The sequence below is a fragment of the Manis pentadactyla genome, unplaced genomic scaffold (assembly GCF_030020395.1).
Source record: "Manis pentadactyla isolate mManPen7 unplaced genomic scaffold, mManPen7.hap1 scaffold_438, whole genome shotgun sequence".
NCBI lineage: Eukaryota > Metazoa > Chordata > Mammalia > Pholidota > Manidae > Manis > Manis pentadactyla.
In genome coordinates, this window is record NW_026644821.1 from 62,539 (window position 1) to 87,338 (window position 24,800).

Genomic DNA, 24,800 nt, shown 5'->3' on the forward strand with positions numbered 1-24,800 from the left:
GCCAGGATGGGAGGGCGCCCAGGAGCGGTGAGGGCAGGGCCGCACGCTCCTACCTGGGACCCAGAACCTGCCTGTGGCCTGGCCCGGCACAGTGGGTTGCCCTCCCTGGCTTTCCTGCCCGCCCTTGGCCCACAGGCCCTCCAAAGGCCTCCCCTCCGCCCGCACCAGCCATGGCATTTGGGGGACAGGAGAGGCAGCAGTGTGGCAGGAGGGCACTCCCCAGGACCCACCCTGCTTGCTGTGTGTCTCTAGGCACGTTCCTGCCCCTCTCTGGGAAACCTTGGCTTTCTCTACCGAACACAAGCAAAAGCTCCTTAGAGCCCAAGCTTCTGGACAGCGTCCCATCCCCTTCCAGACGCCCTCCCTTCCCTGCTGCCCAACTCCAATTTTCTGGGGCCAGGAGATGAGGGAGTTTGAACTCCCCATGAGTCTGGGGCTCCCCCGCTTGGCTCTGGACACCGGGCACCCAGAAGACGCTGGGGGCCTGCCAGGCCTTGCAGTGTGGTTCTGGACGGGCTGCGTGAGCGGACAGAGCCCCCCGGTCCAGGCCCCAGCCCACCGACCCTGGACCCCAATAGCAGCAACTGGCCAGTGAGCTACAGTCAAATACGCTTTAATGGGGGGCGGCTGCCCGGCCCTGCCTGGGCCCGGCGGCCTGCCTGGCCTTGCCTCTGGGCCGCCCTCTCTTGGCAGAGGTGCCAGCCTTCCTCCTGCTGGGCAGCTCAGGCTGCAGAGCAGCGAGCGCGGTGCCGACAGACGGCAGCCCGGGGTGGGGCAGTGGCTCCTCCTCGAGGGCCTTGAAGTTGAAGAGGTCGTCCACGCTGGACATGGTGTCCAGGACCTCAGGCACGCTGTAGTCGAAGGACAGCAGCTTGTCGGGCAAGTGCAGCGAGCGGATGTCACTGGACGGGTCGGCCCCACCGCCACCGCTGCCGGGCAGGGCTGGCCCGGGGGCCTTGCTTGGCGTCCCCTCACGCTCGTCACCACCCAGCAGGCAGTCGAAGAGCCTCATGACGTCCTCCAGCGGCACCTGCTCAGGCGGCAGGAAGGCCGTGGCTGCCTCCAGGCTCTGGGCCTCTCCCGCAGGCACCTCGGGCTCCCCGGGGCCCAGAGGGTCCAGCAGGCCCGGACTGGAGCAGCCGGCCTCTGGCTCCTGGATGGGGACAGCCGGGGGCTCAAGGGGCCCGTTCAACCGGCTGAGGCGGTTCTTGAGGCGGTCATAGATGCCGGGGGACAGCTCAGCCTCGGTAGAGATGGTGATGGTCAGCTGGGGCACCTTTATCTTCTTGGGTGGAGGGGGGCCCAGGCTTTCCGTGAGCACGGGTGGGGGCGGCTCCACAAATGCTGGGGGCCCCCCATCCCCCACAAAGCCCAGGGCCTCTGGCCCGGGCTCCTCAGGTGGGAAGTCGGGTATGAGATACTGGGGGCCCTCAGGCCCTGGCTGGTAGTGAGGGTACAGCTGGGGCAGCGGCGAGACCTTCAGATGCTGCTGGGGCTCGAGGAGGAGGGTGCTGGGCGAGGCAGGGCCCCCAGCCGGCCCCCCGCCGTCCACTGCCACCAGCTCGTACAGAGGTAACTGGCCGATGTCAGTGTCGACCCGCTTGATCTGGTAGACGCAGGGATCAAAGATGCACCCACAGGGTGCCATCTGGAAACCTGCAGGCCAGGAAGTGGCACCCTGAGAGGCGGCGGCATGGGGGACAGTGCCCAAATTCAGGGGACTCGTCGGGGGAACTGGGAAAATGAGCCTGGTTTTGCGGTGCATTTAGGGGATAGGGCTGTAAGTCTTGGCCTCGGGGACCCGCCACGGGGTCAAGGACCCCAGGAATAGCTATGGCGGCCAGTCTGGGAGTGGGGGCACAGGCCTCACCCTTGGACCCCCATTTAGGAAGAGGGACAACGGGCCCGGCTTTGCGGCCCATTTGGAGAAGGACACAGGCCTTGCTCTTGGGGCCCCATCTCGGAGTCTAGGGCCCTGGGCCTTGCTTGAGGGCCCTGTCTGGGGACCCGAAGTCAGGGCGGGAATCCTAGGGACCCAGCTGGCTTTGGGGGAGGGTCTGTCTGGGGAGACAAGACACAGGACTTGCCTTCAGGGCCCTGTTTAGGGACAGAGACCTTTGTCTGGGGGCCCCCCTGGGATGGGCACAGAGGCCCTGCCTTCGGGAGCTGCCTGGGAATAGGCACAGGGGGGCCAGATGGGCCCCGTTCACCGGCCCACTCAAGTCCTCTTCGGGGATTTGGGGAAGGCCGGTACCTGCTGGAGAGCCCAGAAACCCTTCCTTCTCCAGCTTTGGGGAATGGTACAAGTTGGAGGAGCCTGTGGACGAGAGAAGCAGGCAGTGCTGAGGCAGGTGGGCGCAGCCCCCGTCTCCCGCCCCGGCAGGCCCCCCGCCGGCCCCCAGCTTGTACCCAGAGACTCCATGCAGGCAGAAGCGGGCTGGCTGCCTGGGCCCTCGGCGCCGCCGCCCAGGCCCTGGAGGCCGAAGCCTCCTTGGGGAGCTGCGGGTGTGCAGAAGGGTTTGGGGGGCTGCATGGGGAGGCAGGCCAGGGAAGCACAGGCAGGAGTGCAGGAAGCCCACCCAGAGGACAGGCTGAGCCCTGCAGAGTACTGTTTGGTTACTCGGGGCAACAGGTTCCAGGCTGCGGGCCCACCCACTCGCAGGGTTCCGTAGGGGTGGGGGGCGCGAGACCGGGGCAGCCAGCGACGGGCCTCACACAGGGCGGGGCAGGTTCTGGGCCTAGTCCGCTGCCTTGTCTGCCAGCGATGCCTGCCTGATGGCTCCAAGGCCCTTGCCTCCAGGCAGCCCACCCTGATCCATAGCCATGGAGGCCAAGGCCCCCCCCATGAGCCCCGGTGACCTGTGGTCCAGGCCTCTCTGGGCACCAGCAGCACTGGCACGGGGCTGAGCCAATGGGGGCAGCTGGGACTTTGGTGAACAAGAGAGAACAGGAAATGAGCTGTTGGGGACAGGGTCACCTGCTGTTGAGGGAAAAGTTCCAGTGGGGGGAAGGGGCATGCTCAGAATCACAGAAAAGCCTGGGTTTTAAAAGAATAAAATTTATTGTCTTCTCGAGCACCCGGGTTGCTGCTGGGCCCTCACACGCCCTGCGCCGGCTGCCATGGCTACTTGTACGCGTTGGCCTTATGCTTTGGCAGGAAGATGAAGTTGGGGGGTACGGGTCCCAGCAGCATCTCACTGTGAGGAGGGCGAGTTGGGGCACGGTCAGGCCTGGGCCCAGCACGCCCCACGGCCTTCAGGGCCCTGGCGCCCCCGCCCCCAGGGCTGAGGCTCCCCGGGCACCTGATGCGGATCCAGTCGGTGGCCGTCTGGCTGGCCATGAGCGTCTCCAGGTAGTCACGGCCCAGGTAGCAGGGCGGCCGCTCACGGATCCTCTGCGGGAGCCGCTCCAGCAGCCCCACGGGCACGTACCTGCGGGCAGACGGGCGGGGGCAGGTTGGGCCGGCGTCCCCACGCACCCCGCCCGGACCATCCCCGCACGCGCCTGCACAGGAAGGAGAGCCACTCGAGGAGGAAGCGGCGCGTCTTCTCCACGCCCTGCGTGTCCGAGCCCCAGTGCTCCAGGCCGTAGTGCGTGAAGTCGCGCAGGATGTCCAGGCGCTCGGCCGACGAGATGTCCCAGTGCCGCTGCTCCTAGATCTCCGTGAACAGCCACGGCTTGAGCAGGGCGCCGCTGCGGGGCGGGCAGCAGTCAGTGCCCGCGTCCCCGAACCCGCCGGACCGCCCTCCCTGCTGCGCTCACGCAGCCGCCCAGCACGAGGGCTGCGGCCCTGGACCCAGAACAGCTGCAGACATTCCCAGCCCTTCTCCCCCGCAGCGCCGACCCAGGCATCTCTCTGTCCCCGTCCCGGCAGAGCCGCCCACGGGGACGAACAACCGGGCCGAGGCACCAGTCGCCGGGACAAAACTCCCACATGCCTGCTCCCCCGCCGGGCTCGCCTACCGGGCAATCATGACCCCAGCGACTCCAGTCTGCATGGCGCGGTTGGCATCCTCGCACGACAAGATGTCCCCGTTTCCTGAGGGGCAGAGGCTGGGGTCTCAGGGAGCCGCACGTGGGCGGGAGCACCAGGTCTTGGGGACTGTTCGCCAGCCCTGGGTCCCCTGGTGGGGCTGGGTCCCAGGTTGGGGACGGGCCCGGGTGTGTGGCCTCCGATGGCAGGATGGGTGGGAAGGTCTGAACTGAAGGGCAGGGGACCCACCGAACAGGGCCATGGGGCAGGCCGCCGTCACACACTGCTCGATGTACCGCCAGTCGGCCAGCTTGGTGTAGCGCTGCTCCCGGGAGCAGCCGTGGAGCTGGAGGGAGGGAGGCCGCACAGGGAGGGAGGGAAGAAGGGAAGCCTGGGGGACAGAGGATCAGATACAGAGAGAGGGACCCCAGGGACCGAGAGAGACGGGCTGAGAGAGAGAGACACAGACAGACAGACAGACAAGAGACAGAAAAACTGATGGACACAGAGATGCAGGGAGAGCCAGAGACCAAGAGCGGGGAGCAGGGAGAGAGGCTGTCAGAGAAGGTCGCCAGGACACCAGGCCTGACTCCCACACGCCCCAAGACCCACGGGGGGCACTTGAACCACTGGCCTCCTCATCCCTGAACTTGCTCTGAAACTTGGCGGCTGAGAGCCCCCCTCTTCCCTCCCTCCTTCCCTCCCTCCCTCGGGGCAGCACCGACCTGGACCCCAAAGATGTCCTCACATGGGTGGCGTTTGAGCAGGGCCCACTCGGACGTCTGGCCCTGCAGCAGGTTGGTGCACACGGCCATCTCCCCACAAGTCACGTCAGCCCCAAAGCGCTTACAGATTCGCCGGAAGGGCAGGTTCCCACACTGGGGGCAGCAGGGGACACACACCCTTGTGGGGCGGGGCAGGCAGGGACACTGAACACCCACCCCGGTCCCAAGACCCACAGGCAGAGGAGACGCTGGTCACTATGAGGAGACGGTGCTGCCACCACCCGGCCTGGCCCACGGGAGTCCTACCGTCGTGAGGGGGGCCAGGTACAGTTTGCCGCTGACGTCCAGCTGGAGGGAGAGAAAACGCGCAGCGAGGCGTGACTGCCACCTCACTTCCAGGCCCTCTGGGGCCTCCCTTCCCCCCGCACTGAGGGACGTGCCTTGCCCTGTCCCCCCGGCCCAGCAGCCCTTCTCGGTCCTCTGCGAGGGTCAGTCGATCCTCCACGTTCTCCTCTGCTGGAGGGTTTCTACTCACCCATCGGAATCCCTGCTCCAACAGCCCCTCTGCCAGGAGGCCTCTCCCACTGCCTCCCTCTACCCCAGCCCCGTCTCTTTGGGGCTGAGAGGGTCTGTCCGGTCCGACAACTGTGCCCCGCAAGCCGCCGGCATCTTCGACAGGAAACCCAAGACCCATACCCGCTTCTTCTCACAGGGCCGCAGCCTCACCACGTCCTCATCGGTCAGGGGCCCACAGGTCTGCACAGAGGCGCTGGGAGGGGCGCCCGCGCCTGCCCCAAGGGAGGCCTGCTCAGCGGCCCAGCCGTCCTGCCCTGGGGCACCCTCGCTCCCCACGGGCTCGGGGTCCGCAGCAGCAGGGGTGGAGCCCGGCAGCTGGCCTTTGCTCAGCTGGCGCAGGGCCCGCTCGGCGCGCTCAAAGTGGATCTTGCGCTTCCGCAGCTGCAGCTGCAGGGCCTTGTCCAGGCTGTTGCGGACCAGCGGGACCTGGACCGGCGGCTCCTGCACCAGGTTCTGGCCCTCGGGCCGCAGATGGGCGCCGGCGAAGCGGCAGGTAACGCCATAGGGGCACTTCCCGAAGGTCTCATAGAGCACACAGCGCGGGCCCAGGTCAGCCGGCTTGGTCTCCAGGTAGCAGCCCACATCATGCAGGAAGCGGCAGCGGTCGCCGGAGAAACACTTAGCGGCGGATTCCTGCAAGAAAGCAGCGGAGCGGTGGCGGGAGAGGAAAGGCCGAGGGAGCCCAGCGAGCTGGGTGTGGCCGTCAGATCCCTGCCCCTCTGGCTTTGTGTCCTGGGGCCGGTCAGCAACCGCACTGAGCCTCAGCTTCCTCATCTTGGAAACTAAACCATGATACATTCCAACATCCCGAGGACTGAGGGGGGGACACAGAGGCTCAGACTGAGGGCCCCCAGACGTTAGAGCACCAATGACACTCACCTGGACCAGGGAGGGGCAGAGCCTGTTCCTGTCATAGTGGGTGGGCTTCAGGTGGGCTCGGCCCCTGTTCTGGCCCCGGGCCCTCTTCTGAACCTGCGGCTGCTCCTGGGGCTCGGCCGCCTCCCCTGATCGCCTGTCCTCCTTGTGCCCATCCTCCAGTCGTATCCTCTTGGCCTCGGGTTCAGACAGGTCATTGCCACCAAGGTTTCCTGCCTCGGTTTCCTGGCTGGGCGTCTGCCCTTTGGCTTCCAGAAAATCATGGAATTGCCTCTTGGTGGTGAGGAATCTGCCAGCAGGGAGGCAGGGGAAAGGAGCAGGGCTTGCCGAGGGGGTCCCTCTGCTGAGCTCAGACTCTTGCAACCATAAGATTGACTGCCACTGCTCAGAGGCTGGGAGCCCCCGACTTGCAGTTTGCTGGTCTGCGCTGCAGGCCATTCCAACGTCTGCACGTCTCTCCTGGGGCTGGGGATCCCTGGAGCGGGGACAGACGCATGGAAATTACATTTAGGCTCCTGAGCCCTGGGAATCTGTGACTCGGGGCGCCTCCTGGCAAGGGTGGGAGAAGAGGGCTGGCCTTAGGCCAAACTAGGGCCCCTGTTGGAGGCAGGAGGAAGGCTGTTTGGGCTTGTCTCTTATTTGCAGCACAAAGTACATGGTTTGTGCATGAATAATGGTGACGTGCATCGGGAACTAAGCACTTGACATTCATGATCTCATGGCATCTTTACAAACGGAAGTTGGTGTTAGCATCATCCCCATGTTATAGATGAGAAAATTGATGCTTAGAGGAGAAGTCAGTGGCAGAAGCAGGGATTCTGACACCAGACTGGACCTGTGGAAGGCAAAGTATGGGCTATATCTGCAGTTAACTGATATTTACGTAAGTTAATAGAAAGTGGACACTTTCTAGCCCTAAAATGGTAAACCAGAGCTGCTTGCACAAGGAAGAAGCAACTGTAAAGATAATGGCTGCATAATGAAAAAAAGAAGTTACAAAATGCTAGCTTCTGCTGGCTATCCAAAGCTCTCAGATTAACAAGTGTTAGAAGGGCTAAGCCGAAACGGACCAGCCCTAAATTGAGACTGTATCCTGGGGAGACGTAGGATCGACAGATAACCGGGAAAAAAGTTCTGGTCCCAACAACGCCTCTCATCCATGTACCACCTAAAATTACATCGAAGTATATCAAGCGCCACTAGGGGGCAGTATATGACAGCCTTCCTCAGCCCTCGTACAGTGCTCGGACTCAGAATGAAACCAATGCTTCTGCTTACGGAGAAAGTTTATTTTGTGCCACGTACCATTATACCTTGTTCAAACACTTTGGAATAGGCGTTGTGAAAATTAAGAAGGGGAAACCCCGCTAAAATGGAGTTGGGAGGCCAGCAAGGGGGGCTCATTCCCACCACTCCCCGTCAATTGCAGACTCCACGAACAGAGACCTTGCAAGTCATTCTATTTTAGCTGCCTTACTACCCACCAGACTGTCACAGCTCAGCCAATGAGAAGCCATGAGACGTGGGACTCCCAGTTTCTCCAGTGAACTTTTGGCTTAAAACAGCCCTCCCAGCTCAACCCTTTGCTCTATAAAAAGGGGATCCTCTTCTTTTTTTCTCCAGACTTGCCTATGGCGTGTCCCAAACTGGAATCTGTTCTGCCGGAATTAACCCATTTTTGCTGATTAAATAACTTGACAGTTTTATTTTTGAGGGTAACGGTACCATTATTGTCCTCTTTCTAAAATGGAGAAATTCAGGTACTGGATGGCGAACTCCCCGCTCCACAGTCAGGAAGCTCGCCGCCTGCGCGGGACTGCAGGCAGCAAGCGGCCCCCTCAAGCCACCCGAGGCCGGGCTTCTGGGATAAATGCGCATGCTCCAAGAGCCCGGTGGAGCCGGCAGAGGGAGGGAGCGAGCGGGACGCCTCCAGCCACGAGGGGGAGCGCGCGGCCTCCCTGCCTCTCTGGCCCGCGCCTCCTATCGATGGTAGCTATCCCAGGGTTCCGAAGGGTGCCGGCCCTTCCGCCTCGGCAGCCACTGGAGCGCGGCAGGTTGGTGGGGCCCCCGCGCGGTAGTATCCCGGGGGCTTGCGGGAGCCTGGGGGTGGAGCGGGAGAGGAGGCGTCGGGGGGACGGAGCAGTGCGTGCGGCCGACGCCTCGCCGGGCGCTCCGGGCGGAGGGAGCGGGTTTTGATGCATGAGCAGAAATTTGCCCGCAGCACGGGAGCTGGGTGTTCGGTACAATGTAAAGGGGACGCGGAGGCCCTGTGAGTTCGCTGCGGCCTGTGAAGCAGCTCCGACCCCGTGGTGCCCGGTCGGAGGGGGTTCCCGGCCCAGGGAACGGCCAGGCGGCACGTGACGTGTTTGAGCTCGGAGGGCGGTGGGCAGTTCGTGCCGCCATTGCACAGACCTGACCCGGGTCTCGTCTCGGGGCGCCCCACCCTGACTGCCTCCCCTCCCCCCAGCGCCTCACCAAGCACACCAAGTTTGTGCGGGACATGATCCGAGAGGTGTGCGGCTTTGCCCCGTATGAGCGGCGCGCCGTGGAGCTGCTCAAGGTCTCCAAGGACAAGCGGGCCCTCAAGTTCATCAAGAAAAGGGTCGGTGGGCTTGTTACCAGACAAAGCAAAACTCAGGGTGGCGGAGCAGCCCAGAGACTGACTGGGCAGGTTTATGGGGGGCCGGGGCGCGCAGGGTGCTTGCTCAGCTGTGGCACATTCTTCCTGTTGTAGGTGGGGAGGGTTATTTTGGAATTTCTTAGTGATCAGTCTTCAACTGTGGCTTCACTTGTAGCCAGGCATGGGGACAAGGGTCCTGTGTGGTGTAGTGGCTTTGCTCCACCTTGGCAGGCGACCTCGCCTTCCCTGAACCCCTGCTGCTGCCTGCCTATGCGCCACCCAGGACCGAGGCTTCTCTGAACGGAGGGGCTGGCTGCGCTTCACGCCAAGGGCGGGGGTGGGGCTCAAGGCCCTGGCTGATGGCCCTCCCCGCCTGGCAGGTGCGACACACATCCGCGCCAAGAGGAAGAGAGAGGAGCTGAGCAGCATCCTGGCCGCCGTGAGGAAAGAGGCAGCCAAGAAGATCTGAACCCCCGCTCTCTACACAAGAAAGCCTTCTCAGGAACTTGGGGTATTCCGTCTGGTCCATCTGCTCAGAGCCCCCTGCTGCCTGCCTCCTTCCTGGGCCACAGAGGTGTGGGCATGTGACAGTAGAAGAAAAAAGAAGCAGGCAAGGGCAGAAATGGGGTTAGGAGCCTAGGCCTCGTCCTGGAATCCCCACCCTATGGTGTCAGGGGGAGATGTTTCCTGAATCCACGGCAGTGCCCACTGCTTTACACTTAGGGGTTCACACTTACTTGTGCGGGGAGCTGGAAAGGAGCCGTGAGTGCATTTAAAATACAGCCAACATGACATTTCCCTGCTTGCCTGGAATTCCAGCCCCATAGGCCCGGGCCTCTGCACTGCCATCCCTCCGCCTGAATCCACCCCTTGGAGGACAGGGACTGGGTCCACGGGGACTCCTGGAGCCTCTGCCCCGGAGACCCTGCCCCCCAAGGGCTGTTAGGCGGGGTGCTGTGGAGGGTGCTCTGCCAAGGGAAAGACGGCACAGGTGTGCCTCTGGTCTCGGCCCACCAGCCTAGTTCCCATGCAAGGCCACGTGGGCGAGGAGGCAGCAGGCGGGGCGGAGGTCCCACTGCCATCCTCCAGGAGCCAGATGGGTACTTTCTCATGAAGAGGCCCTGAACACTATGCAAATGACTGGAGGAGCAGCCACAGGCCCAGTCCCGTGCCACCCTAGGCTTTGCTTTGCCAGCTATAAAACGGGCCATCCCCCTTCGTCGCCTAACCCGTGTAATGTGGCTGGGAGCTGTGGTGGGGCAGTGTCAGCCCTCGGGCTCCACACTCACGGCGATGGTCTTCTTCTTGATGCCGCCCACGGCAGGATCTTGCCTCTGAGGGAGACCTCGCCCGTCATGGCCAGATTCTGCCGTACTGGCCGGTCCATGGCCAGCGAGAGCAGGGCTGTGACGATGGTGCAGCCGGCGCTGGGGCCGTCCTTGGGGGTGGCGCCCTGGGGGGAGATGCAGGTGGGTGGAGGGCCCCACTGCTCGCAGCCGGCAGGGCCAGAGCTGGGGTCTGGGCGGGGCCCTCACCTCGGGCACGTGCAGGTGGAGGTGGGAGGTCACCAGGTACTCGTTGGAGGGGTCGTGCTGCATCAGGAGGGCCCTGGCAAAGGTGTAGGCGATGCGGGCACTCTCCTTCATCACCTCCCCCAGCTGGCCCGTGACCTCCAAGCTTCCGTCCTTGTCCCTCTTGTCCTTGTCCCTCGGCCGCCTCAGTGACGTCTCAACAAACAGCATAGAGCCTCCTAGGAGTGGAGAAGGCGGAGCCTGTGAACTCAGGTTCCCACTGGGGGTGCCAGGCAGATCTTAAAGCCTAGTTCCTGCTCGGGGAACTCCTGCCTGGAGTGAGCTGTCGTGTTCAGCAGGGCCCTGCTTGCCGCGGAGATGATAAATGAAGGCAACCAGAGCATGAAGGCCTCATTGGATCTTCACAACCAAGTTCATAGAGTGACGATTACTTAAACAGACCCAACAAAATGAAAGATACACTTGCCTGAAGACAGCAAGTAAGTGGAGAGTAGGGTCTTCCAGGAAGGGTTCCTGGCAGGATTCGCCTCAGAGTCTGACCAGATGGGTTATATCCAATTCTCCCATCTCCCCCCACGGATGCTCAGAGTGCGGTCCCGGACCAGCGGCTTCAGCATCACCCGGGAATTTGTGACATTTGCAGTTCCCTGAATCAGTGATACACAGTTTATCTGGTGCACATCACAAGCCTGAAAAGCCTCAGCTGTAAACATTCTCCCAGCCACCGACACCCCCCTTCCGGTGTCGAAAAGAAAAAGCAAGCTTTGGAATAGGAGTTCTGAATCTGGGGTCTGAAAATGAACCTTTAAGGGCTCTCAAGAAGTACCTCCATATTTGCACGTGTCTGTGGGAGAGGAGAGGAGGGCCAAGTTTCATCAGATTTTCCAGGGGCTCCCCAAACCCTAAAGGCATCAGGAACAGGTACTTTAAGGTAAACTCAGAGGCACCCTGGTAGGATTCATGAGGAACATTCAATTGACATTGGTAGTCCCTCCTGTCGTTTAACTTCTAGTACTCGTACGGTGAGGACAGGAAAGGGGTTCCACACCGGACATCAAATTCAAGGGGTAGGTGGCTCCATATATTAATGAACTTAACAGTCATTCTTTGCTTTTGTCTAATCACTTGATCAGAACAACCATTGCCTAGTATTTTTCTGGGTGTGGTGTTGTGACAAGCCTAGAACATCCCTGAACCCTTGCCCTTTGAAATAAGGGGTTTGTCTTAACCATCTCATTCAAAAGCAACGTCAGGTAACCTGAACAAAGTCAGGAGATAGAAGTGGGTTAAGAACTACAATCACCTGCGTTTTTATCCAGTGTTCTATTTGATAGGGGAGTTTAAATCTAGAGTAACATAGGAAGTAACGTGCTCCTTTGCTTACGCCTGGGTTACTTAGCTGGCTTCATTGGATACGGCCCATAACTGTGGATCTCCTTTGTTATGTATCTGTATTCCTGTTCTGTTAATGTGTGTACATAAGTTAATTGATACTGTGTTAAAACCTATGCAGGCTTATGCTATTCTACAAGAAGTTATGTCATAGAAATAATCTTCTCACATTTTTCTTCCGTTTGCCTCTTCTGTAACTTCTTCTCCCTTCCTGAATACAACCCTTTTTCCAAAATTTGTGCCTCATACATAGAATTGTAGTGCCCCAAAGCCGTTCCAGCTAATGAAGATAACGTCAAGACAAGTGCCGGGCATAGTAGCCATGAAGCACAAATTTTCAAAAAACCAGAAAGCTAACAACCTCTTCAAAAAATACTACTTGTCTCTCACTCACCAACTTCACATCTCCCTGTGTAGCCCCAGAAGATGGCTGGTAAGCCAGAGACGGGAAAGATTCCTCAAGGGAGGAACAACCTAAGACAGGCACAGTTGCAGGGGGGCCATCAGGTGAGAGATTGGGGACCAACAGAGGTGAGGCCCAGAACCTCACCCCCCCAGTTTGAGAGAAAGGTTCTGCACCCATGGCTGTTTTGTTGCTCCTGCCCAGCTCAGATCCAAACCCAGTCTATAGGCATAGCCCTGCTCACCTGCAGTCACCTTCTAATTGCACTAAATCTATTTTCTGTCTTTATTTCACATCACGTAAATTCAAGAAGATTTTTATTTCATCCTGCAGAATTTGGAGAAGTAAACTATGTTAAAAGCCTCCTGTTAGAAACTATCTACTTACTATATTCTTTTATTATATTTATCTACTACTTAAAAGAAAAGGGGGAGTGTTGGATTAACGGGATTAATACATAAATCAAATGTACAAGTACATATGACTTGGTTATTTTTCCTACAACTCTTGACGCGTGATCAAAACCAGAATGATTGGAGCCAAAACAGCTACAACCAGTGACAGGGTGTCGTGTCCTTGAGGAGCGTCACGCCCTTGGGCTGGACTGAAGGTCGGGTAATGATAGTGTGCTGATCATGGCGTTGAACCCCCTACTCAGAATTCTTTAGATGTTTAAGTCCATTTGTGCAATAAATATGCGGAGTGTCTTTTCGGCGTTACACTTGTCTGTGGCGCCTGAGTCCCCTGGATGGCCTCTCGGATCTCCAGCATTCCGTCGCGTTCCCTCCAGGTCTGCGGGTCAGAGGCAGGGGGAGCCCACATTTGCTTATAGCCGAGGCTCTCCTGGCACCAAGTCAAAAGAGGGAGGAATCTGCAGACCACCAAACAGGGCGCCTAGGACGGCCCCACGACCGAGGACGATCGGGCCCCAGATGTCCGTGGTGCTGAGGGTGAGAAACCCTTTCCTCTGAGCTTCAGGGCAGTCATCTTTTGTTAAACCATCTTCTCCTTCCAGGCATAGGACACCCCGTTTCACATATGTCTGGTGATAATTCTTGTTACCCTGTTAATCCCTCCTGCCTGGTGAGTAGAGAGTGCAGTCTGACATTTTGTACAGACAAATATGAGTAATTCAGGACAGTCTAGGCCCTGAGGGGTGGGACTGCGATGGACTTGGACAGCAGCGTCTCCCCAGGGCCCCTAAGAGGACCTGAGAGGTGGGTAGCCTCTGGAGCTACCTTCAGACCGACTGGCTGACACTCTATGAATATATCCATCTCTCTCTCTTTTTTTTTTTTTTACCTGTTATTTTGAAATAATCAGAGACTCTACCGGAAATTGAAAAAAATAAGAGTCCCATGTGCCCTATGTCCAGGTTCCTCCAGTGGTTGCATCTAACAAGTATGGCAGACGACTAAACCAGGAAATGGACATGGCTACACAGGACGTGTGTGTCTGTTCTATGCCGTTTTGTCACCTGTGTAAAGTCACGGAACCACTACCGCCATCAAAATACGAGACTGTTCCATCACCCCAGAGCCACCTGGCCCCCACCCTGTCCCTAACCCCTGGCAAACACTAGCCCGTCCTGTCTCTGTAATTTCATCGTTTCGAGAATGCTATACGGAAGGGACTGTACAAAGTGTAACCCTTGGGGACTAGCTTTTCCAGCAAAATTCTCTCGAGACTCATCTCATCTGCTCTGTATATTGGCAGGTCACCTTTTTCGTTGCTGAGTAATGTTCCATGATGTGGATGTACCATGACTGGGATGTGTCCACTTCAGACCTATTCCAGAGAAGGCTGCTAGGAACTCATGCACAGATTTTCATGTAGACATCAGTTTGCATTTCTGTGGGATAAATGCCCAGGAGTATGATCACTGGTATCTCTCTCCCCATCTTTTTTTTTCCTTTTACTTATTTTTATTACCGTATGATTGATATACACTCTTATGAAGGTTTCACATGAAAAACAATGTGGTTACTACAGTTACCCATATTATCAAGTCCCCACCAGACCCCAATGCAGTCACTGCCCATCAGTGTAGTAAGATGCCCATCTTCTTTTTAAACCAAGATGTAATTGACAGACACCGCTGTGTAAAATTTAAGCTGTAGGGTGTGTTAATTTGATAGATTTTTGTAACAGTATAATCACCACCATATCATGTCACATAATTACCATTTCTTTTTTGTTATGGGGAACAATTAGGATCTATTTTCTCAGCAATGTTTATAATGCGGTATTGCTATCTCCCATCACGATGCTGTACATTAGTCTCTGCACTTACCTACTAGCTGCAAGCGTGCCCCCTGAAAGAACAGCTCCCAATCCATCCCCCTCCATCTCCTTTTGAAGAGACTGTTTTATGTGTCATTTTTTCCCAGGATATAAGCAAATCACTTTTTGCTTATTTGCTTGGAGATCAGCTATCTCAGGCCAATGTGTATTTCTCAGATACCCAGGGATACAGCTTTCAGAAGTTTGCGCACAAAAGACAGGTATGTTCAACTGGTAAAAAAGTGAACATAAAAATAATTTTCTTGTGTGCTACAAGTTATTAGGTGATAGTGGGTGAACAAGGGCTTTTCTTTCTTTAGAAAGAAAGCCAGGTGGCTGGGAGAGTAGGGAAAAATCCAGGTCTAAGTAGCAGTCTAGGGAGCTTTGGAAGTTAGGAAAGGATTTCGGGTCATAGCCCTGGTTTGGGACTGTGCTTATGGAACGCTGGGAGCCGTAGTAAAATCTGCACGTTACTTACGACTCTTAACCCCACGTCCACCCAAAGGTCAGCAACATCAAGGACCATCACCGTCCTATTTTGAACGTGGCAGAACTCTGCCAGGTTGAATATGTGTCATCCCCACCCAAACTCGCATCCAACCACGGCCTCAGAATGTGACCCTACTTGGAAATAGGGTCTTTGCTGACGTCATTAGTCACGCTCGAATGAAGTCATCCTGGGTGTAAGGTGGGTCCTTGTTCCAATGACTGGAGTCCTTGTAGGAAGAGGAGGGGACACGGAGAGATGCACACACAGAAGACAGCCTCGGGGCGACAGAGGCACATGGGAGGGATGCGACCGCAAGGAATGCCGAGGACAGAGGCAGGAAGAGCCGTGCGCGGCCAGCTGCGTCCCTCGGGGCCTCGGAAGGAAGCAGCCCTGCCAGCGCCTGCTTTCGGACTTCTGGCTTCCAGCACCAGGACAGCAAATCTCTGTTGTTTTAAGCCACCAGCCATGGGGTGCTTTGTTACGGCTGCGCCAGGAAACTGATACGGGAATGAAGGCTCAGAGAGGCACAGGGCCTTTGCCAAAGCCACACAGCTTGGCAGAGCTGGGATCTGAAGAGCTGACGTGGACAGGACCCTTGGGTAGCGAAGGGATAAGGGTGGTCATTCCGACAGAGAGAGCGGCTTCCCCCACACACTTGGGAGGTATGTCTAAAGGAAGGCAGAAAGAATCGACTCTGCTCTCCAGTTCTGCTCCTGTCCCAGGTCCCATTTCTCTGCCCTGCCCAGGAGGCCAGTGACGCCTAGAAGTGGCCACCTGGTTTCGAAACCAGGCCCGTAAGGCCCCAGAGTTAATACTTGTGCTCGGTTGAGAATCATCATCACTAAAACCCCCAACTGGATTAGGGTTCTTCAGAGAAACAGAACCCATATGGGCTTTTTTTTATAGGAATTGGGTCGCATGGGTATGGAGGCAGAGGAGTCTCACAGTCTGCTGTCTTCCCTCCGGAGAAGCGGGAAGGCTGGCTGTGTAATTCAGACCGAGGGCAAGGGCTGAGAACCAAGGGGCCGCTGGCACGGGACCCCAAGATCAAGGCCCCTGGAGCCAGGAGCTCGATGTCCGAGGGCAGGAGAAGGTGGACATCCCAGTTGCAGGGGAAGGAGTGGGCTCACCCTGCCTCCACCTTTTTGTCCCCGAGGACTGGATGGTGCCCACCACAGGGGTGAGGGCAGGTCCACCTCGCAGGCTCTACTGAGTCAAACGCTAACCTCCAGAAACACCCCCTCAGACAGGCCATGAAACGATGTTCCCCCAGCTACCTGGGCATCCCTGAGCCCAGTCAAGTTGACATGTGAAATTAACCACCACAGGTCCACCCCTTGTCAATGGGGCAGCCATACCCATGTCCTTGAACCATACTTAATCTTCAAAGACCCTGACACGATCAGAATTCCACCCAACATGGTACAGCCACCCTTTGTACCACTGGAAACTCACAGCCCTCCCGGGGAGAGGCGGTGAAGTCCTAGAAACAGGTCCATTCCCCCACATGATGCCCCACCATTTACATACCAATCAATGCAACAGTCTTTGCTCTGTGTGTGGCTGTGTTTCATGGCCAAGGGGCGGAGTTCCCGAGCCTGATGGTCTAGAGCCATCACTGTTCACCCCCTAAGACCAACGCCCCCTGGGGTTTCTGCCAGCAGGGAAGAGGAGCTGGGATGTTCAGGGGGGAGGTGATGGGCAGGCCGCCAGGACGTCTGGCCATCTGGTCAGGTTGGGTGGCCATAGCAGACCATAGACGGGGTGACATAAGCAACAGCTGGTCCTTTCTCAGAGTTCGGGAGGCTGGAAGTCCAAGACCAAGGTGCCAGCAGGACAGGTTCCTGGTGAGGACCCCTTCCTGGCTTCTGGACGGCCGTCTTCTCACTGTGTGCTCACGTGGCGGAGAAAGCACACTCTGTGTCTCTTCTTGTAAGGGCACTAATCCCACACAGGGGCCCCGCCCTCATGGCCTCATCCAAACCTAATCGCCTCCCAGAGGCTCCACCTCCAATACCATCCCACCGGGGGTGCCGTCATCTGAATGTTTGTGCCCCCCACAAACTGGTATTTTGCCATCCTGCCTGATCTGATGGTATTGGGAGGTGGGGCCCTTGTGAGTGGGATCAGTGCCCTTATAGGAGGGCCCAGAAAGATGGCTAGCCCCCTTCTGCCCCATGAGGACGCAGTGAGAAGTCTGTGCCCCGGAAGTGGGCCGCCCTTGGCGTCTCAGACTTCCAGCCTCCAGAACCGTGAGCAATAAATTTCTGTTGTTTACCAGCCACTCTGTCTGTGGCCGCTTGTTAGAGCAGCCCGAACAGAGCAAGACAGGGTGTTAGGGCTTCGGCATATGGACTGGAGGGGGCACGATTCAGTCCATGGCGCCCCAGGTAATAGTAACAGGCATAAATAAGACACTCGTCTGCCTCTCTCGTACCCGAGAGGTGTCTGGAGATAGCCCGCTGGGCTGCCGGGGCAAACTGCCCCGCTGTCCTGGGGGGCCCTTGGCCTCACGCTCCATCCAGCTTGCCTGCTGGGCACTTGGCGGACCAGCCAAACAGCACGGAGGAGCCGAGGCAGGAAGGAAGGACGCAGGGGGGCCCCTGGCGGTCAGGGCCACGCCACCCCCTCCGACGCCTCACACCAACACCGCCTTCACCCGAGGTTCTGCCTCACATGCCGCAGCTCCAAACAGGGGAAACCGAGCATAATAAAAAAGACTTTCCTTCATTTCAGCTTGTTTCGGAGTCTGGAGTTAAGTCTGCAGCCAGGCTTCGGCTCAGAACATGCTCACCCGCGGTGTCTGTTGGATTGTTTCACAGGCAGAACCGGACGGGACCTTGGGTGGCATCTTCTACTTCCACTCCTTGTCACAGGTTGGGACGCTGCTCGTCAATCATGGGCAGGTGAGCGACTCTGAGTGGGGAAGAATGGATTAAGTGACTTTTGCCGCAAGCCAGGTTTGTTAAAACTTATACACTTAGATTTTCCTATCTGAAATTCATCTAGCTTTTCATTCACCTATCCGTCCATGAGACCATCCACCAGACTATCCATTCAACCACCCATCCACCCTCCCACCCACCCACCCACCCACCCATTCATCCACCCATCCACCCACCCACACACCCATCCACCCACACACCTATCCATCCACCCATCCACCCACCCACCCATCCACCCACACACCTATCCATCCACCCATCCACCCACCCACCCATCCATCCATCCACCCATTCATCCACCCATCCACCCACCCACCCATCCATCCATCCACCCATTCATCCACACATCCACCCACCCACCCACCCATACACCCTCCCACCCATTCATCCACACATCCACCCACCCACACACCCACCCATCCACCCATCCACCTAATGACGTCATCCGCATACCCACCCTCACACCCCCCCACCCCTTTCTCCCCCGTTCATCTGCTCCTTCAGTCATGCACGCAGCAATATTCAAGTAGTGTCTAGGGGGTGCTGGTCATTATGCTTCGCACTAGGGACGAAATACAAGACGGGGCGCGTGTGTCCCAGACGGCGCACAGGATCGTTTCAAATACCTGGCATCCAGCCTTTTTATGGATGACTTTCATGTGTACTCAGAAAACCAGGACGAGAAACCTGTGACCTCAGAGACAGCACTTAGGCTAAGTTGAGAAGAGGGGTCAGTTCACGTAAACTGCATCTGAAAACAAAGTAGAGTCAGAAACAGTTTAAGTCCAGTCAGTACTGGGTATTGCACACACTGTCAGCCGGGGCGCGGCTCTGAAGGTCTGGGGAGACCCCGCCTCAGGGAGTCTCCAGACGGTGGGCTGATGGCTGGTGGTGAAAGCCTCAACCCTCTGGAATCACGGCGGGTCCTGCTCCCAGCCTGCATCCCCTCATAGTGTAAACCTCCCAGTCCTCCATGAATAACAGGGACACTCCCACCACCCCGAAAATCCCAAGAATGTAATGGCTGAGGAGTCCAGCTCCTGGTTACGACTCTGCATGACTTCTGGGGCCTGGCCACAGGCAGGCAGGAAGGCTGCCACGTAATGTGGCTCTGCCCACACACAGCGGGCTGGGACGCGGATGCCGTCAGGGCTCGGGCCTCACTGTCTGCATGTTTGCCTTCCTCGCCTGGGCACCGTCGTTGCCAGGTCCCTGTCTGTGGCCTTCCACTACGTCCCGTTCAGGGGCCTCTGCCTGGCCTCAGGGAAGGAGAAGGTCCTGGAGGCTTGTGCTCCACTCTGGCTCAGCGCTTCGGGCCCCTCCCGCTCGGGGCCCCGGGTGTGTGACACTGCCGGAGCCTTTATCCGCAGTGCGGGACCTCACAGCTGCACTGACCCAGTGGGCACCCCAGGGCGCCCCGCCCGTTAGCCAGGGAGGGACAGAGCAGGGTCTCAGGTGTGCTCTGTCCCATCGCTCTGAACTGCTGACCTCTTTCCTGTTCGCCTTGTTGCCTTAACCGGCTTCTCCAACACCTGGCATCTCAGCCGGGCTCCCGACACAGAGGCCACTTCTCAGGACCCGCAGAGCAAGGCCGGCCAGTTCGGGCCCCAGCGGGGCTGAGCCGGGTCTGCAGACTCACTCAGGGTGGGCCTGGTCCTCGCGTCCGCGTGGGGGGCAGGACGGGTCGCGTTCGGCAGCCCGTGCGCAAACCCGCGTCGGCCCTGAGCACTAAGTCCCTCCCCGTCCTCTCCCTGGGGTGCCGTCTGGGAAAGGGATCCAGGCATCTTCGTGGGACCCCTTGGAAACCCGCCACACTGTCTGTGTTCTTGATTCCGTCCTCGGGAGGCACAGAGGTCTTCCACAAACAGCAGGGGAGAGAGAGAGCTTTGACGGCACTCAGGGGAAGGGGACCTGACCCCAGAGGAGCCCGTGGAGGGTTGTGATACGCCAGCAGCTTTAGGTGAGAGGCTGCTAGGAAAAGCATCCGGCGTGTGCAGGCGGCTGGAGGAGAGACGGGGTCTCGCCCCGGGAAGTCAGCTCGAATAAACACCCGGGGCTAAGGTGCCGACGCGGGCCTGGCCGAGCAGAGCAGGAACGCGTGGGGAGCACCGGCTCTGCGGGGCTTTGGGGTCAGATGGCTCTTTGTTGGGAGGGCCCGTCCTGGGCATGTAGGGCTGCGCAGCACCCCTGGGCCCCATCCCCTCCATTCCGGGAGCTCCCGCGTCCTGATGACCGCAGATGTCCCCAGACATCACCCAGTGTCCCCTGGGGGTGGGATCGCCCCACACTGAGAGCCACTGGCCTAGATGATTAGGCGTGAAGGGCATCTGAATAAAGGGGGACCCACATGCACTGTCCTGTCTGCATAAGCACGGACCCAGCTTTGTACTGCCCACGACTCTGGTCTTCCTCCCGCAGGCCAAGTTCAGCTACTCGGACCACCCCCTGAACCTCACCTTTGTGCTGCCCTTTAACTACAGTGAGCCGCTGGAGGTCCTCATCGTGCCCGGACAGAGAGGCTTTCTCATCTTCTGGTTTGAGAAGAGCCTCTTGGTTTCCGTAAACGAAGGTGAGTGAGGCCCAGGCTCAGGGCTGCCGTGCAGTGTCCCCACCACGCAGGGACAGCGCTGCCCTGACTTGAGTGGACAGCCCCTAGGTCCTGCCTCCTGGAGTCTTTACAGCCATGTGGGCAGGTTCTGAAAGTCCCCGGATGCCTAAGGCAGAGGGTTCGAGCCCTTGGTCCAGAAATGGCAGGTCGTGTTTTGGGAATTGGCAACAACCAAGCTTAGCGGCTCTGGGAGGTGATGTGGGTCAGGGCCACCCCCTTGAACTTTTCCCAGGCCAGAGGAAAATCAGGAAATGTCCAGTACCTCCGGCTGGCCCAGCTGAAGAATCCTGGCAGTTTCCTGGCTACATGAGCCCCAGCCTAGCCTAAGGAGAGGAGCAGAAGGAGGCCTCCCTCCCTGGAGGGGGCGCTGTCAGGGGCCTCTGGACACAGGAATGGCTGCAGGAGCACCTACAATTGCAGCCTGCTACTCAGCACCAGTCAGGTCGCCTGAACATGGCTGTTTACCCCAGTGCAAGAAAAAGGCTCAGGACTGGCTGCCCATTTGGGGAGCCCATTCCAGAATGAATGTGTGTTATTCTCTAAACATCTTATCCAGGTAGTAAAAGGCGTCCCACCATGTTCATGCCTCCAGACAATGAAAAAGTATTTCTCTTACCAACTCAACAGCCATGCCTCAAGCTCTTGTCCCAAGGAGAGTTGCAGGGGTTGAGTTTTCTTAACCCTAAGCATGTTCCCTATGATATTTTACAACACTGCCTCTCAGAGCTCTGTCTTCCTTGATTCTTCATCACTGGTGCCGAGAACCAAGCGGGCAGAGTGGGAGGCAGTGGGTGGCGGCGGTGGGAGTCCCTTTCCCCGCCCATGCACAGGCCCTCACAATTCTGCTCCATTTTCCCACAGGTCAGCTTGTCAAACCCGTTGTGGTGCAGAAAGGACGCCGCACATTGTATTCTTCCATTTCTGAGGCCAACATCAGCATCCGCGGCGTGGCTGCCAGTGAGTGCCCAAGCCTCAGCTGCCTGCCTAGACGGGCTTTGTACCTGGCTTATCAACCACTGGCCTGCTGGAACGAAGGCAGACCAAACCCAAACGCAATGATCATGCATTCTGGAAAGACTGTGGGCATCAGCTTCGATGCCCTCTTGCCACCCCATGGAATGTCGTTTGGGCATGTGTTTCCTAGGGCTGCTGTGACCATGTACTGTGAACCAGGCGGCTCAGAACAACACATATTGTCTCTCAGTTCTGGAGGCTGAAAGTCCGAACTCAAGATGTCAGCAGGGCCGTGATCCTACCGAAGGCCGCAGACTAGGATCTGTCCCCCAGCCTTTTTCCATGGCTTGGAGATGGCCGTCATCTCCCCGCGTGCCTGTCTGTGTCCAAACTTCCCCTTTTTATAAGGACACTGTCATATCACATCAGGGCTCACCCCAATGACCTCATTTTAACTTAATCACCGCTGAGAAACCCTGTCCCCAGAGAAGGTCACATTCCAAGGTCCTGGGGTTAGAACTTCAACACATCTTTTTGTGGAGGGGACTCAATGCAATGCGTAACAGATGGCGCTGTTGGGATTTTTTAGCTAGTAAATTGTCCTGTTGCTCTCCTGACCAGTTCAGTCAGGAAAGATGAAATTCACCAGTATGGCTGTTCTCCTAACACAGCTCCTGGCTTGCAAACGTTGAGGCAGACAATGCCACAAAGCAGACCGTAACGTCACTTGATGTTTTAAGAGTCAGTATTTCCCGTTTGCTGGTTTTGCCCCGCCTCCTGTCACCTATATCCCTTTATCCATTTAAAATCAATTTAGATCCTAGGAATGAATGATACATTTGTTTATAATTATACCTGCGATGCATGATCCCTTAAAGCTTTTTTTAAATTACAAGTACAATTAAAGTCCCTATGACCAGCCCCCAACTCCAGGCCCCTCTCCAGCTTCCTACAATTACCCGCTATTAGGGATTTGGGGTGTCCCTTTCCAGTCAGTAGAGACACTCACAATGTATATTAACTGTGGAACTGCTGAAAACATACAGCATCGTCTGTGCCCCTTAAAGAACCGCTGGTCTCCGGAAATCGAGCGGGTACCATGTATTTATCATCTCTTTCCCCACCGCTAGAAGCTTCCTAATTGGTCCTTCGCATTCTCACCTCTTCCTCCACCAAGCCCAGGCTGCTGGTGTCTGAATGGTGGTGTCCCACCCACAAATCCATATGTTGAGATTTAACCCCCAGGGTGATGGTACCGTGAGGTGGGCCTTTGGGGAAGGGATTAGGTCCCGAGGGTGGGACCCTTGTGAATGGGATCAGTGCCCTTATAACAGAGACCCCATAAGGCCCCCAGCCCCTTCCTCCACATGAGGACGCAGGGAGAAGGCGCCGTCTGTGAGCGAGGAAGCAGCCCTCACCAGACACCGAAGCTGGCGGCACCTTGACCTTGGATGTCCAGCCTCCAGATCCACGGGGAGTAAATGTCTGCTGTTCCTGAGCCTCCCCGTCTGTGCTATGGCTGCCCACACGGGCTAAGACACAGGCAAAGCAGAGAAATCATTTGCTGAGTTTTGGTTGTTACAGCTTTATTGAGATATAATTCACATATTGTACAATTCACCCATTTAAAGTGTGCAATTCAGGGGTTTTTAGGGCATGTACAGGTTTATGACACCATCACCGCCGTCAACTTTCGGCCCATGTCATCCCCCCACAAAGAAAGTCATCCCCTTAGCTACCACCCTGTAATCCCTCATTTCCCTCAGCCCCCAGCCCCCACAAACCCACTTTCTGTCTGTGGATTCACCTGTTATGGGCATTTTACAGCAATGGGGTCACCGATCGTGTGGCCTGTGTGTCTGGTGTCTCCCTGACCACCATGTGTTCAGGATCCGTCCACACTGCAGCACATGGCAGTGCTCCGCTCCTTTTCACAGCTGCGTAATATTCCAGGGGGTGTGGCTGGACACACTGTGTGTATCCATTCCTCAGTAGATGGGCACTTGGCTTGCTTCCACCCCTGAGTGCTGTGAATCACACTGCTGTGGACATTCACATGCCGCCTTCCGTGTGGGTAGATGGCCTTTCTGTTCGTGGACACCTAGGAGGGGACGTGCTGGGTCATCCGGCAGCTCTGGGCTTCACCTTTGGAGCAACCGCCGGCTGGGCACAGAGGCTGCCCCATTTTTTATTCCCACGAGCAGCGTATGAGGGCCCTAATCCCTCCACAGCCTCACCGACACTCATTAATATCCCTGGTCTGTATGATGGCATTCGGGGCAATTTTTTTTTTAACTTTAACTTTTTATCTTTTAAAAATGTTTTTGTCCCTGGAGCCAACCTTCATTTCAATTGTTGTTTTGTCGTCTTTGGTCTTTCATAGACACACATCAGCTGGCAGTTCTAACGCGGGAGAACACTGTGTATTACGGTAACCTGGGATACCTGTCCAATCCCCTGATCAAAGTAGGTAAAATCCAAGCAGGGTGGTCACCTGGGTGGTGAGGAATGGCGGCCCTCTTCCCAAACTTCCCGTCCCTTCTCTGAAGGCTAGAACTTGCTCTCGTTATTAACACAGCAATAGTATTTTTAATGGTGATAGCAATACTTTAGCAATGATTCCAATTAATATTAAATTAGTAATGTTAATTTAATGCTTAATAAGTGTATCATAATAGTGATTTTAAAGGTTATTAAAATGACACCAACGACGGCTAAGACTTGGTCAGCGCTTGGAACAGAGCAGCTGATTCCTTCTTCTCTTACCTCACTTAACTCGAATTTAACCATAGTCTTAAGAAGTAGAACCCTTTTTTTATTAAGGTATCATTGATATACATTCTTATAAAGGTTTCACATGAAAAACATGGTGGTTACTAATTCACCCATATTATCAAGTCCCCCCCACATCCCACTGCAGTCACTGTCAGTGTAGTGAGACGTCACAGAGTCACTACTTGTCCTCTCTGTGCTACACTGTCTTCCCAGTGACCCCCACACACACACCACGTATGCCAATCGCAATGCCCCTCAATCCCCCCCTTCTCCCTCCCTCCCCACCCCTCCCCTTTGCTAACCACTAGTTCCTTCTTGGAGTCTGTGAGTCTGCTGCTGTTTTGTTCCTTCAGTTTTGCTTCATTGTTATACTCCAAACAGGGGAAATCGTTTGGTTCTTGTCTTTCTCCACCTGGCTTATTTCACTGAGCATAATACCCTCTAGCTCCATCCATGTTGTTGCAACTGGTAGGATTTGTTTTCTTCTCATGGCCGAATAGTATTCCATTGTATATATGTATCACCTCTTCTTTATCCATTCATCTGCTGATGGACACTTAGGTTGCTTCCATATCGTGGCTATTGTAAATAGTGCTGCAATAAACATAGGGGTGCATCTGTCTTTTTGGGTCTGAGATCTTGTATTCT

At 56.8% G+C, this 24,800-nt stretch overlaps 4 protein-coding genes across 4 annotated transcripts; 1 reads left to right on the top strand and 3 right to left on the bottom strand.

Moving 5' to 3' along the window:
* Positions 1-478: 478 nt before the first annotated feature.
* Positions 479-2,640, bottom strand: LOC118911982 (proline-rich protein 22). Its single transcript, XM_036884716.2, has 3 exons — positions 2,410-2,640; positions 2,255-2,317; positions 479-1,656 (listed from the first exon to the last, which is right to left on the bottom strand). The coding sequence occupies exons 1-3, from the start codon at positions 2,531-2,533 to the stop codon at positions 614-616; spliced, it is 1,230 nt and encodes a 409-aa protein (XP_036740611.2). The 5' UTR covers positions 2,534-2,640; the 3' UTR covers positions 479-613.
* A 171-nt stretch (positions 2,641-2,811) lies between these two features.
* On the bottom strand, positions 2,812-6,849 carry LOC130682398 (tRNA-dihydrouridine(47) synthase [NAD(P)(+)]-like). The gene is given in 9 exon segments (XM_057496763.1): positions 2,812-3,197; positions 3,303-3,431; positions 3,505-3,693; positions 3,964-4,039; positions 4,223-4,364; positions 4,699-4,851; positions 5,005-5,046; positions 5,395-5,907; positions 6,154-6,849. Coding segments are annotated over 9 exon segments (1,752 nt in total). The 5' UTR covers positions 6,589-6,849; the 3' UTR covers positions 2,812-3,124.
* A 3,206-nt stretch (positions 6,850-10,055) lies between these two features.
* On the bottom strand, positions 10,056-10,512 carry LOC118911206 (lon protease homolog, mitochondrial-like). The gene is made up of 2 exons (XM_057496782.1): positions 10,306-10,512; positions 10,056-10,223 (listed from the first exon to the last, which is right to left on the bottom strand). The coding sequence occupies exons 1-2, from the start codon at positions 10,510-10,512 to the stop codon at positions 10,056-10,058; spliced, it is 375 nt and encodes a 124-aa protein (XP_057352765.1).
* A 6,976-nt stretch (positions 10,513-17,488) lies between these two features.
* On the top strand, positions 17,489-23,843 carry LOC130682401 (cation channel sperm-associated auxiliary subunit delta-like; the record flags this gene model as incomplete). The annotated part of the gene is made up of 4 exons (XM_057496784.1): positions 17,489-17,776; positions 20,234-20,384; positions 21,285-21,380; positions 23,761-23,843. Coding segments are annotated over exons 1-4 (450 nt in total), but the record flags the coding sequence as incomplete, so codon positions are not given.
* Between the last annotated feature and the right edge of the window lie 957 nt (positions 23,844-24,800).